General features: G+C 38.2%; 1 protein-coding gene across 2 annotated transcripts in view; it reads left to right on the top strand.

Annotated features, from left to right (window-relative positions):
- The window catches only part of KIF13B (kinesin family member 13B), a 197,431-nt gene that overhangs the window by 133,084 nt on the left and 50,111 nt on the right, over positions 1-14,236 (top strand). For both annotated transcript variants that reach the window (XM_019636150.1, XM_019636149.1), the window contains exon 36: positions 9,352-9,463. In XM_019636150.1, coding sequence (XP_019491695.1) covers positions 9,352-9,463 — 112 coding nt within the window. The remainder of the gene's footprint in view (positions 1-9,351; positions 9,464-14,236) is intronic.

The following is a 14,236-nucleotide window of genomic DNA, read 5'->3' as shown; positions in this document are numbered from 1 at the left end:
TTGCGACAGATGGCACTAGTTCATTTTTTGGAAGTACTAGAGTCAATCACATCTATGTTATTGCTACGTCATTTGACAACTGACAGTTCTACAGCTGACAGTTCTAGCTTCATTCTAAAAAAAAATTGAGCAATTTGGTTGAGTTTTGGAGATTTTACAAGTTGAAGATGGAAGACCAAACTGTGCATTTTTGCCATATTTTACTGTTTTACTTCCATAAAGGGAAGAACATGCATCAAGCTTGTGAAAAGCTGCATAAAGTTTATGGTGACAATGCTCTACAAGAATGTTAGTGCCAACGATGGTTCACGAAGTTGTGCGCTGGTGATATTGATCTCAACGATGCTCCTCAGTCAGGGAGGCCCACTGAGGTTGATGACGACAAAATAAAGACATTGATTGAGTCAAACCCAACTTATATGATGTGAGAGATTGCAAAAACATTAAACAGCCATCATTTAAGCATTCATGACCACCTGAAGAAGCTGGGATACGTAAGCAAGCTCGATATTTGGGTTCTGTATGAACTCAAAGAAGTTCATTAGATGGCATGTATAAACATCTGCAATATGTTCATTAAACATGAGGGAAACGATCCTATTTCGAAGCGACTGATAACTGGTGATGAGAAGTGGATTGTCTATGACAATGTGGTGCTCAAACGGTCTTGGTCCCGACGTGATGATTCGCCTCAAACGACATCGAAAGCAGACATTCATCAGAGGAAGGTTATACTCTCAGTGTGGTGGGATTTTAAAGGTGTCATGTTTTTCGAGCTCCTACCAAGGAACCAAACAATTAATTTAAATGTGTACTGTTGGCAATTGGACAGTTTGAACGAATCCATCATCCAGAAATGTCCAGAGCTTGTTAATTGTAAACGAGTAGTGTTCCATCGCGACAACGCGAGACCACACACAAGTTTGATTATGTGTCAAAAATTATTGGAGCTTCGAATGGGATGTGTTGCCACACCCACCATACTCGCCTGACCTTGCACCGTCAGACTTCCACTTGTTTCGCTGTCTTCAAAACTCCTTGCGTGGTATTACGTTAAATTCAGATGAGGCTGTAAATCAGCACCTTGTTCAGTTTTTTGCAAAAAAGACAGGTCCTTCGAAGAACGAGGAATTATGAAGCTCACTGAAAGATGGCAAAAAGTTATCGAACAAAATGGGCAATGTATCATTGATTGATCTTTGTACTTTATATAAATAAATGATCTTTGAAAAACATAGACAAAATACATCATGACTTTTCCGACAATCCAATACCTGAAAGAAAAATACCGGGCTTCATCTATACCAAATAAATAGAATAAAGGAACATGGAAGCCGTAATGGAAGTACGACTGGGTAGAGTGGGAGCCCAGAGGTGAAAATGGACACTTTCATGTGCATTATGCAGCGATGAAGAGAGGCTGCAGAGAGGAGATAACCCCCCCCCCATAAGTTTGATACTGAAAGATGATAAGGTCCACTCAAGGCTGGAAAGGAGCTGAAGCAGCAGCATGAACAAAGTGTGGAGGGATGAAAGAGGTTGCTATGCTGATGGCAGTACACACAGCATGAGTAAAGCAGAGGGTGTGTGTGAGGTAGAACCCAGAGAATCGGTGCCTTATTTTAGAAGATCTAACATGTGCCAAGGAGCAAGGCGGGGAGTTGGGGAGCCGCTGAAGGAATAACAAGGCAGTAACATGCTTAAATTTGAATTGGAAACGGTTTTTTTTAACAGTTCACTTAAAGTCCACTTCTGTTCCTGGCTATGGTCCATAAAATTACACTGGAATAATGTATGTAGTAAAAATGTATGAGTTATCAATGCGAAAGTGTGAACAAATTTCTAATTGGGCAGTGGAGAGATCAATAAGGGAGAAGATGCAGCAATGGGGAGAAAGGCAGGAGAGACTGAGCTATGGTAAGGAGACAGAATCTCAGAGTTGTGTGGGCATGAAGGATGAAGTTGCGTGGGGGCAGAGACTAGGGTAACATCTGGGTATCTGGACGACAGTACACAGAGATCAACTGTAGGAGGGGCAGGCTTAGGGAAGAAAATGATTCAGTTCAGCTTTTGACATTATGCTATCTATTGCCAGTTCAAGTGTCTGGAAGCCTGGGCTGAAAAGAGATTGAGGAGCTCAGGGCATAGTTGAAATAGTGGGAGGGATTAGATCACAAAGGTGAAGCCATGAGGGCATGATGGTAACACTTAGGGGCAAGTACAGGACAGAAACTGGGCAAGCCACTGAGAGGAATCTTCAGAGAGGCAAGAAGACCAGGGAGGGAGAGTGACTTGGCAGCTGAGGGAGAAAGGTGTTAAGGAGGACTCCTGCCAGATTCTTCAGAGACCGTAAAGTGAGTACTGTAAAGACTATTTTGGATGTGACAGTAAAGAGTTTGTTGGAGGGCCGGCCGAGTGGTGCATTGCTTAAGAGCTGGCTTGGGACGCCAGAGGGCCCCGGTTCGGATCCCACATATGAGGGCCAGTGATGCTGCCCTCCACAGCGAAGATGCTGAACAACAGCTCAAGCTGGAGCTGGGCTGCCGTGGGTCGTGGGCGACGGCGTAGGCTGCAGCCCCTGTGGCAGTGGGTTGCCATGGGCTACCGTGTGTAGCCAGCAGCCAGTGTGAGCGGCCAGCAGCCACAGTGAGCGGCCGTCCAAAAGCCGGCGACTGATCTGCCTCACCCGGGAAGAGCGCAATGATGGTGCCAACTTGGGCCAGTGAAGCAATGTCCTCCACAGCTAGACTGAAGAACAAAAGAATAGCAACTTGTCTGTTCCCCTTCCCCCAATTCCCCAGTGCTGTTCCCATCCCCCAATACTCCAATAAAAATCTTCAAAAGAAACAAAAAGAGTTTGTTGGAGGCCTTTCCCAGGGCAATTTCTGTGGAGGGTTGGGGTGAAGTTAGGAAGTCATTTAAATAAGTGTATATAACATTACATATTTTTGTTACTATACCGGGATTTCCCCTATTTTAGTCATCTTGATTTCTTGGGGTGCCTGGGTAACTTGTCAAAGATGAGAAAATTCTGATTTCCACCCTCTCAGATTTTACTGATGTCACTGTGCTATCATAGTGACAAGGATATGATCTCTCCACTCTGTTCCAGTATCTATTTTAAGTTGTTGTCATACACATCAAAAAATTTAAATTACCTTTTCTCCCATTGCAGCAGTTTGCAATTTCCTCAGAATTTGGCCTCTTTCATTCCTTCCTCCCTGACCACAGCAGTCCCCACCCTCTGACAGACAGTGGAGTATTGTCAGGGCAAACGGAAGGTACCACCCTGCCCTTACTCATTTTGCTCCCAATTCATTGTGGGACTATCATTTTATCTTGTTTTGAACTCTTGACACCCACGAGCCCTGAAAGGTTACCAGGTATAACTGGGCTTCAGCCAACGTCTTGTCACTGTCCTGTGAGCATTGCTTGACTTCTCGCTTTTGTCCAGAGCTGCAGTTTAAATGAATGTTCCTATATCAAAATTAGAGACCTTTTGCTTTTCACTAGGGTAAAGGTAGAGGAAAATCGTTCTAAGACAGGTTTTTATGGATAATGCTTGAGGAAAGTCAGGTGATAGAGGATTTATACCTGTGATGCTAGAAAACAAAGCAAAAAGAATACTAAGCAAAGAGGATTTGATCCCAGGCTCATTTCAGTAGGGAGTGCAGAGTGGCTTGCCCATTTTTAGATGAGGGGTCCTCAGTAATTTTATCATCTAAAGCAGAGCATCTTAACAGATTTTTAGGGGAAAAAATATTCTTAAAATTATATTTACTTACATGTGAGAAAAGAAACATTTCCCCTCCTATAGCATAGAACAGAGGTTCTCCTTATGGCCTTTTAAATGAAACCATGAACAACATCTTCAAATATGGTGTTGCCTTGAATTCAAAGTGTGTTATTAATACGACCCGCACCAGTGTTCCTCAGAATTGGGTAGTGTTTAAACTAACTGACATACAGATTCTGCAAGTCCTATTAAACCCCTTTACACAGCAGCAGTGCTTACACACATGTGAAATGACATATATACAAGGGTGTCCACTGTGACATTGTTTATAATGGCAGAAGATTGGAAACAAACTAAACGTCCCCTGGTTTAGTCTGGTCAAGTACATTTTATCCACACCCACATGCCCGTGTGCACACACACATAAATAAATGGGATGCTTTGCAGCTGTAAAAACAATCAGGAACCCCTCCAGGTACTAATATTGAAAGGTCACTGGGATATACTTAGTGATTAAAAATGAAGTGTGGAACGGTATGCCGCCATTTGTATTATAAAAGGAGGAGGACGAGAGAGAAGTGTGTGTGGCTGTTTATAGATTTGCTTCCATATACGTAAGAAACGCTATGAGGCTCTCGGAGAAACTAATACCATTTCTCCTCTGCCTAGGGAGAGGCTAGAAATATGTGGGGAGCTGGGCAGGCAGGGGTCGAGGTAGGCACCTTCTCACGGTATGCTTTTTATAATATTTGGTTTTGGATCATGTGAACAAATAACCTATTTGAAAACTAAATAAATTAAAATGTAAAAAATTTTTTCTCTACATTTTTAAGTAGCCAGAAGTTTTTGTTCTCGTGTATATCATGGTTTGAGAAGTTCTCCAATTACTTTATAACAATTTGCGCACAAAATCCTAAAGGAAAGATGACTGAAGAAATTGTTTTGGAAAACTTCAAAAGATTCATGTTGGTTTTTTTCTTTGCGTTTGGGGACTTCCTGTATCCTTCAGTTGTCAGAGATCCAGGGAGAGGCAATTAATCCATTAGGTTTTCCTACTGAGCAGGATACAAGTACTGTCCTACTCTCTGAAACTTAACACACTTGTTTTTACCTTGAGAGTAAGAATGAGTCTTTAAATGTAGTTTTTATAAGGTGACAAAATTTGACACTGTACTAATTCTTTGGCTTTTAAACTTAATCCTTTTGTAAAAATAACTTCTGTAGTCAATATGTATGATTCCTTTTCTAACGTTCCTTATTACCTGGCCCTAAGACTGTAAAAATACCTGTTGAAAGAAATGAGGAGTTAAGGCATCTTACTGAATTTAGAAGGCTGTGGAATGTGAGGAATTGGAGTCAATTCATATTAAGCAAATAATACAGATACTAAGGTGTCCTTATCTCAAGCACAGGATGAGAGGAGAGGGGTGAAAAAATGCTATGGGCATTTCTTTGACTCCACAGAGCTTTGCTCAAAGAAACTGTCTTGGTTTTTTTGCACGAAAGTATTTAATGTACTAGAGACTCGAGTCAGAAATATACTTTTAACTTGGACTTGATGATGCTTAAAATGCTGGAAAATGTCTTTTGAAATAATTGAAAATGATAATTTCACTAGTTATGTCTACTTTGTCAATCTGTGTGGGCCGATTTCTAGGTTCTCTGTTTACGATTTCTAGATTACTCTGTCTATCCCTCTGATCTTGATTATGAAATCAGAATTTACAATAAGAGTTTGCTGTGCTGTGTCTGCCCCTGTGGGATTTCAGAACATTTAGGTTAGTTGAAATAATGTGTAGTCGCAGGGAGAGGCCACAGATTAGGTTCAGGCCTGCCTTTCTCCTAATTGTCAGTTAATATCATGGCAAAGATTGGTCAGTTGGGTGTGTGACACTAAAAGGTGTGGCAGGGAGGCAGGGATGCAGAGTTTGATAGGATTAGGGCCCTTGGGGAGGTGGGAGGAAGTGGTAAGGTACTAAAAGCAATCTCTCACTTTGGCCTGTAGCAGTTCAAATTCGGCCAGCCATATTTTGCAATTCCTTATTTATCGATGCTTGCTACATATTAAAATTGGAATTCTTTTCCTGAGCACCACCAAAATTGAATTTGATTAACTACTCCCAACTTCTAAATATACCTTAGGGCCAAAAACAAAAAAAATTTCTCTTGATAAGCTTTTCAATTAAACATAAACATCCCTAGTAACAGTGATGTTATTTACTATAACTGGATATTTCATCCTGTTCATAATGCAATTTTTTTATAGATCTAGTGAAAACTTAGCAAACTTTTTATGACCAATCTACCAAGTTGGACTCATGTGTAAGTGCAGAATTATTTTCAGCAGATTGTTTTTCCATCTAAAAATTGGCTGTGCATTGAGATCTTTTGCAATGCAAGGAACACTGTCAACATAAAAACACTGGGTTTTCTAAAGCCCTTTTATAATAGATGGAATTATGGTTTTTGAAAAGTTAGTAAAATGGTGTGTTTGTCATCTTCTGATTGGAGTTTTTTGTGCAATTAAAAGCAGCCAGAAGCCTAGATGAATATCCAGGTAACAAAACTAAATTGTGCGTTTTGGCCACACCCCCTTCCCGAAAACTGCAGTTAGCTGGTGTGGCACTGGGAAGGGCGGACGCCAAGTATGAGGACTTCTTTAAGTGAGTTAGAAGCCATCTTTGGGCCTGGAACGTCTCTGGCCCTTCTTTTTATTTACCTCTTTGTCACTTTCCTGATGAAAAACAAGACCTCTTTATGGAAAACTCAAAGAATCTGTGTCACAGAGGGCCAGTAATAGGAAAACTGAGGGTGACTGGGGGAACCAAACCATGTTCTCAAGTCAGCCGAGAGCCTGCTGTGTTTTTCCCTGTGCCTTTAAGCATGCTGCTAGCTACAAATAATCGCTCTCTCGAAGAGGGTTTTGTTTCCTTGCATCCAGCCTGGGAGCACACATAATCTCTAATATGTATGAAGCTAGTGTAGGGATCCACACCGAAGCCAGAGTTTTCTCTCTTGTCTGTCCTCATCTAGGCTGATTCTGAAGTTTGATAGACAGGCAGAATGTTAGAAACAGATCACAGGTTTATCTTTTTAGGTTCCAGGTAGTAGAGTATAGATTACTGTGGTAGAAGTTTAAAAAAAAAAAGAAGCCACACTCTTTCACTTTGAGAGCTGAGCTCATAGAGCAGAAAGGTCCAGTATTGGGCCAAGTGCTTTTTAGTCATTGTCTGAGTTCCTCTTCCTCTAAAGCATCTTTAACTGGGATGCTTCCTTTCCCCCGCTACCGCCCCACTCCAACTTTTCAATACAGGGAGATAACTCTGGAACAGCCAAGCATATAAAATTAATTGGAAAGACACTAATCGCCTTGTCCCGGGCGGGTGGGGGTGGGGTGGAGAACAGTGTATAGACCCTGAACCACAGGTTTATTTTCTGGCAAGAGAATGGGACATGCGCTGCAGGAGAAAAAGAATATAGTGAATTATTTCAGTAGAGTGTTTCCCCAGAGATCCGTTAGGTGCCAGAGAGAGAGGAGTGAGGAATGTTGCACCCAGTTCATTATCCAAATTTGTTGTTCCCGTGAAGCAGAGCTTGTTCTATTTGAGAAGCTCTGTGTCCTCGTCTCTGGTCACCGAGACCTGGGAACAGTTAGCATACGAGATTCCTCAAGGTTAAGATGACGGTTAAGGTAGATGGATGAAGCGAAATGTGTCTCCATTTTTCATTATCTGATAAGGCTAGCAGTGTGGCTAAGGCGGTGTGTAAGTACTGTGTGCATCCTTTCAAACGTTCTCACTTGAGCTATTTGAATATATGAGACAGGAAGAGTTATTGCTTTCATTCTGCTTTGGTAGTAACATTGTGTGTGGGAGTGCCAACTGGGAAAAATTACTTGGGAAGCTAGCGGAGCCCCGAGTGTGCCTTGGGGAAGAGGTGACACCTACATTATTTGTCATTGGACCATTATACACCAAACAGCTGAGGTGCCGACTCCAAATCAGCTACTTAGTTTTCCTAAGGGACTGAGTGCCACTCCGTCAGCTGCCAAACAAGGATGAAAAAAAATCTAAAATATGAAAATAAATGTATTCTCAAATTAAGTAAGTTGTCTTCAAAACAGCCTTGCATGAGCTTAACGCTAAACAAAGCACGAGGCTTTGGAAGCTCCAAGGAGTATTGACCTTAGAGTTCAGCCACCTGATTGTCACATCCCCTGTCCACAGAGCTGCAGCTTCCCAGACTGATAAATCCATTTAAATGCAGAAAGCATTAATGAAACATTAAACTATGTAAATCAGTGTGTGATTCATAGGAACACAAATGCCCCTGCAGTGAAGTATTTCAGAATTCATGGTTTCCCAAATCTTCTTCTCCTGTCTATTTTGTTTCCTTGCTTCCTAATGCTAAACACCATACTATTTAAAAAAAAAAAAATCAAGTGCTGAGAGAGTTCCTAGGGCAAAGTGTTCTCTAAGGTAAACAGGATCCAGATCACTTAGAGCTTATTGATTTTATGATCAGTACGTAGGTTGCTGTTAAAAGCAGATAGGTTTCCAATATATATCTGAAACCTAAGAGGCCTTTCCACCTCCATCCATCTTGTGGAGCAGTGAAGAACTCGCTTTGCAGGCAATTACTAATGAAAACTCACGTTAATTGTTACGGTCACTCATTTGTGCAGTACTAGCTTAAACTAATATAAAATACCATTATTTACCTCGAGTGAGCAAGAAGTCAGAGTGGTTAACAGAGGATCAAATGGAAACTTAAAGCGTTTGAAAGATTTGCGTCTCATCTCCATGGTTTTTGTACTTGTAACATTTGGTTGGGGTTTCTTTCTTTTCAAGATGGGACTGATGTTACAAGTGCTTTGATGGTATCATCATTTTTAAGGCTCACCACAGGTTTTAGAATGGTAAATTAGTCAGTCACCTAGCTGGCATTATTCTGGTATTATGCAATGAAACCTCTTTAATGGGAATTTACAAAATAAGTTGAGAGTACAATAAAGCTTGTTAATTCAGACTTCCATTATCGGGGACTTGTGATTCCTTGGTTTGGACTTAACTGGAACTTATCTTTAATGTCTATTAAAATGAGAAACGTGGTAATATAGTGTTCTAGAATTTTTCCTTTCATGAATGATACGTGAACGGATTGAAAGATATACCCCTGGAGAGGAGAGAAGAGGCACCTGACACCACTAGAGTTGTTCCTGGGTTTCAATTGAGGATCTGAAGTGAAGAAGGGTTATCTTCAGGCAGACACAGCCCAAGAAGCAGAGTGCAGGGAGGATTTCAGAAGGAATGTGTTAATATATCTGTATTTGGTGGGAAGCACCATGATGTAGTATGAAGAATGTTAGGATGGAACTGAGGAGACCATCAGTGGTAAACTGGAGGGAAATCCAAATGTGAAGTGTTATTATTATTATTAGGGAAATTGATAATATAAAGATTAAAAAGTATAAGAGGAAAAGTACTTATGTAATCAAATTGATCATGTTCTATAAAGGGAAGAATGCTTTAGTAGTGTATAACAGTCTTAAGTGTCTTTAGTTATTTTGTTAGATGATTGATTTGGATCAAAATTTCCAATTTTGTCCTTCATAGGGTCGATGGGAAAGTCAGCAGGATGTATCTCAAACTGAAGTTTCTAGAGGAGCAGCGCCCTTGGCCCCATCCCTCCCTGGTTGTCCCCAAAATAACAATTCTCCTGATCCAGGTAACTTATATTTTCATTTGTCAATCACTGTCATGAAATTTGAGCAGCTTTCAGAAATAGTTTTAATCAGGATTTCCTACCAGGTAACCACTGTCCCACTAGTTAAAGCCCATCTGAGTTTCCCCCTTTCTTGTCTTAACATGTTGAGTTATATTGATTTTTGAATGTTGAATCTGTCTTGCATTCTTGTGATAATTCCCCCTTGATCATGATGAGTTATACTTTGTATTTACTTGATTCCATTTGCTGATATTTTGTTAAGGATTTTTGTGTATATGTTCTATGATGAATATCTATCTGTACTTTTCTCACAGAAATGACTTAAGTTTTGGGATCATGATTATATTGGCCTCATAAAATGACTTGGGAAATTTTTTGTTATCTTTTTTTTTTTTTTCCTGAAAAGGTTTATGTAAGCGTGGTATTACGTCTTTCTTCAATGTTTGACAGGATTCACCAATGACACTGTCTGGGCCTGGAATATTCTCTGTGGGAAGATTTTAAATGATGACTTCAGTTTCTTTAATGTAGGGTTACTTAACTTTTTGTATTTCCTTATGAAGCAGTTTTTGTAAGTTATGTTTTTCAGGGAATTTTCTATTTCATCTATATTACTACATTTATTTTAATAAATCTTTACAGTGTTCCTTCATGCCCTTTTAATAGGATCTGTTTTGATATTCCTTCTTTTTATTCTAATATAGATAATTTTTGTTTTCTTTTTGTGTTCCTTGAATACGTTTGAGACAGGTTTATCAGTTTGCATAGTCTTCTCACAGAACCAACATTTGGTTTTATTTCCCCTGTCATTGATTTCGGTTATTTCTTTCTGCATTTCACATTTTTGGCATGTTGTGCTTTCATTATCATTATAATCAACATATTTTCTGATGTCTCTCTGATTTATTCTGTGAGCCATGGGTTATTTTGCGTGTTAATTCATTTTCATATATGTGTGTGGGGAGTTTTATTAATTTTATAATTTAATTTCATTATGATCAGAAAAGAGACTTTTTAAGTCCTTTTGAAATTTTTCGAGACTGTGCTATATTTTGGTGAACATTCTGTGTGCACTGAAAAGAATGTCTGTTCTGTTTTGGCACATAGTATTCTGGATATATCAATTAGGTCAAGGTAGTTGATAACCTTGTTCGAATCTTCAGTGTCCTTACTGATTTTTTTTCCCCCCGATTCTAACAATCACTGCAGTGGGCATTGAATCTCCAAATATGACTGAAAATTGTCTATTTTTCCCTTTATATCAGTTTTTGCATCATTCACTTAGAAACTCTGTTATTAGGTATACAGAGGGTGCCAAAAAATGTATACACATTTTAAGAAACAGAAAAAACTGTATTAAAGTTGAAATAATATATACCGATAAAAAAGATGAATACAAATCATGTATATACATTTTTTTGGCACCCCCGGTATATACATTTAGGATTGTTATTTTTTCCTGATTCAGTGATATTTCTCATAATGAAATGTCCCTTTATAGCTCTGGTATACTCTGAAATATGTCTAGCTTGATATTATTACAGCCACATCAACTGTTTTTCACTTATTGTTTGCATGGTATATCTTTTTCTCAGTCTTTTAAATTTTATCCTATATTAGTCTTTAAATTGAAAGTGATTGTCTTGTATATAGCATATAGTAAGGGATAGCTTTTTAAAAAAAAATCTAGTCCGGCGATTTCCTTTTCATTGGCATGTTTAGTTCTTTTACATCTAATATTATTATTATGTCTGCCACGGTGCTGTTGGTTTCTGTTTGGCTTTCCTATTTTTTTTTTTTCTTTTCACTGTGACTTCTCTTTGCCTTCTTTTGGTTTAATTGAAAAGTATTTTTTAGTGTTTGATTTTATTTCCTCTTTTGGCTTTGGATATACATGCATTTGTTTGTTTACTTATTAAAGTCTTTTTTCAAGGACCATAGTTTGTATCCTTAACTTATCACAGTCTACAAATTAATATCACTTCCTACTGCACATATATAAGAGTCTTACAACAGTATAATTCCATTTACCTGTCCCCACACCCTCCCCTTATTTTGTATCATTGTATTTTTTACAGATGTTATGAATCCATTTTGCAGTATTACTCTTTTTGCTTTAAAACTGCCACTTTTAAGGAAATTAAGAGAGTATGGGTAATCTTTCCAATTTTCCTTCATATTTATTATTTCTGGCACTATCCAATCCTCCCTGAAGATCTTATATTCATCTGATACTCTCTCTCTTTCGCCAGAAGACTGTCCTGTACTGTCTCTTATTGTGCAGTTCTCCTGGAGAAGAATGCGCTCCCATTTGAGAATATCTTTTTTTCACCTTTTTCTTCTTGAAGGATATTTTCTCTAGATAGAGAATTCTGGGTTGATAGTTCGTTTCTTTTAGCACTTCAAAGATGTTACATTATTTTTTAGACTCTTTTTCTGTATTTAAATTTTTTTTTTTATTTTTTAAAGTTTATTGGGGTGACTGGTTAGTAAAGTTACATAGGTTTCAGGTTTACAATTCTGTAATACATCATCTATAGATCACGTTGTGTTCACCACCCAGAGTCAATTCTCCTTCCATCACCATGTATTTGATCCCTCATCTGCCCTCCCTCCCACCTTGCCCTCTGGTAACCACTAAACTATTGTCTGTGTCTATGAGGTTTTTTTTAAAATTTTTATTTGTTTGCCTTGCTTCTTTGTTGTTTTCGGTTTTATATCCCACACATCAGTGAAATTATATGGTTCTCTACTTTTTCTGTCTGACTTATTTTGCTTAGCATAATAATCTGAAGATCCATCCATGTAGTTGCAAATGGCACTATTCATCTTTTCTTATGGCAGAATAGTATTCCATTTATGCAATTGTCTATGAAGGACACTTTGATTGTTTCCATGTCATGGCCATGGCCATGAAGTAAATAAAGCTTCAGTGAACATCGGAGTACATACATCTTTATGGATAAATGTTTTCAGATTTTTTGGGTAGATACCCAGGAGAGGGATTGCTGTGTGGTGGTTCCTCAAAAAATTAAGAGTAGAATTACCATATGACCCAGCAATCCTTTTCCTCCTTTTCTGATGCGAATTCAGCCATCTGTTGCCTTTCCCCTACATGTAATGTGTCTGTGTTTACTTTGTTTGCATTCAAAATTTTCTCATTATTATTTTTATTATTATTTTTAGTAGTTGTACAATGATATGCTAAGGTATAGTTTTCTTAGTATTTATCTTGCTTGGGTTTCACTGATGTCCTTGCATCTGTCAGATGAGGTTTTTCAACAAATTTGGGAAATGTTCAGCTATTAGTTCATTAAATTTTTACTCACTCTCCTTTTAGCTTTCTAATCCTGAGAATCTAGAATCCAATTACACATATGTTGGATTGCTTAATATAGCCCAGATCACAGCTCTATTCTTTTTTAACTTTTATTTTTTTTATCTTATTCTTATTTCTTTTGGTTGGCTTATCCCCCCCTACCCCCCCCCCCCCCCCCAACATTTCTAGTCTTCTGTTCAACACACCCAGGGAATTTTTTATTTCTGTTATTGTTCTTTTCAGTTCTAGAATTTCTACCTCTTTTTTAATAGTTTTAATGTCTCTGCCGGTATTCCCTATCTGAATGTTTCTGAAGACCATAGTCTTCTTTATAAAAAAGAAGCTTCTTTAAAGTTTTTATCTGCTAACTCCAGCCCCAGGACCATCTCATGTTCTATGTCTGTTGACTGCTTTTATCTTGTCTGTGGGTCCTATTTAGTGAGTTTTGACAAATGTATTTACCAATGTAACTTACACCCCAGTCAAGATATAGAATATTTATGTGACTCCATTTACTCCACCCAGTCAACCAGTGTTCTGATTTCAGATTAGTTTTGCCTGTTTCACAATTTCATATAAACGAAATCATACAATATATATTCTTTTTGTGTTTGGCTTCTTTTGCTCAACATATCTGTTCAAGTGCATCCATGCTGCTGCATGCACCAGTAATTTATATTTTTATTGGTGAGAAATATTTCATTATCATAATTGAATTTATCACAGTTTTTAATCAGTTCTGTTATGGGCACTTGGTTTGTTTCCAGTTTTTGGCTACTATGAACAAAGCTTGTTCTTGTGTAAGTCTTTTTGTGAACTTTTTTTTTTTTCAAGTAAATACCTAAGAATGAAATTACTGGGCCATGGAGTACCACCTTGTTTTAGAATTCTGTAAATATGTTGTCTTTTTTTAAAACACACACACACACATATATATATATTTTTCAATGCTTACTTGAGTTACATACTTGTATTAACTACTTCGCTTTGATCATTATTGCTTCTTGTACCCCACACCATTCTTCTGAGTTTAGTTTCTTTTTTGGTGAATTATATCCATCATTAGTGCTTTTAGCAATCACCTTTTTGTGACAGACTCTGTATTTCTTTTATATGTTAAAGTTTTATTTTGCTCTCACTTTGAATCCTTTTGTTGAGGAGCAGGTCATTAACAAGAACTGAGACAAAGGGCTTTCATACCAAAGGCTTTATTTACCAAGCTTGGTGTCCATCTCCCTCAAAAGAGAAAAATGGCCCCAAGTCCTGGCGGGTGGGGAATTTATAGCTGAAGCTGGATACAGAAGCAAAAAAAAGCGGTTAGTGAGTAAAAAGAGAAAAAAATTTTAACAAACAGAGTTAACTTATCTTCTAGCTAGCCATAAAACTTGACAAATTTATTTTCTTCTGACGAACTATAAATCAGGACTTAATTACCTTTTCCTAACAACATACCT

This window comes from Hipposideros armiger, unplaced genomic scaffold (assembly GCF_001890085.2).
Source record: "Hipposideros armiger isolate ML-2016 unplaced genomic scaffold, ASM189008v1 scaffold_27, whole genome shotgun sequence".
NCBI lineage: Eukaryota > Metazoa > Chordata > Mammalia > Chiroptera > Hipposideridae > Hipposideros > Hipposideros armiger.
Note: the sequence above shows the minus strand (reverse complement) of the source record. Positions and strands in the feature narration are given on the sequence as shown.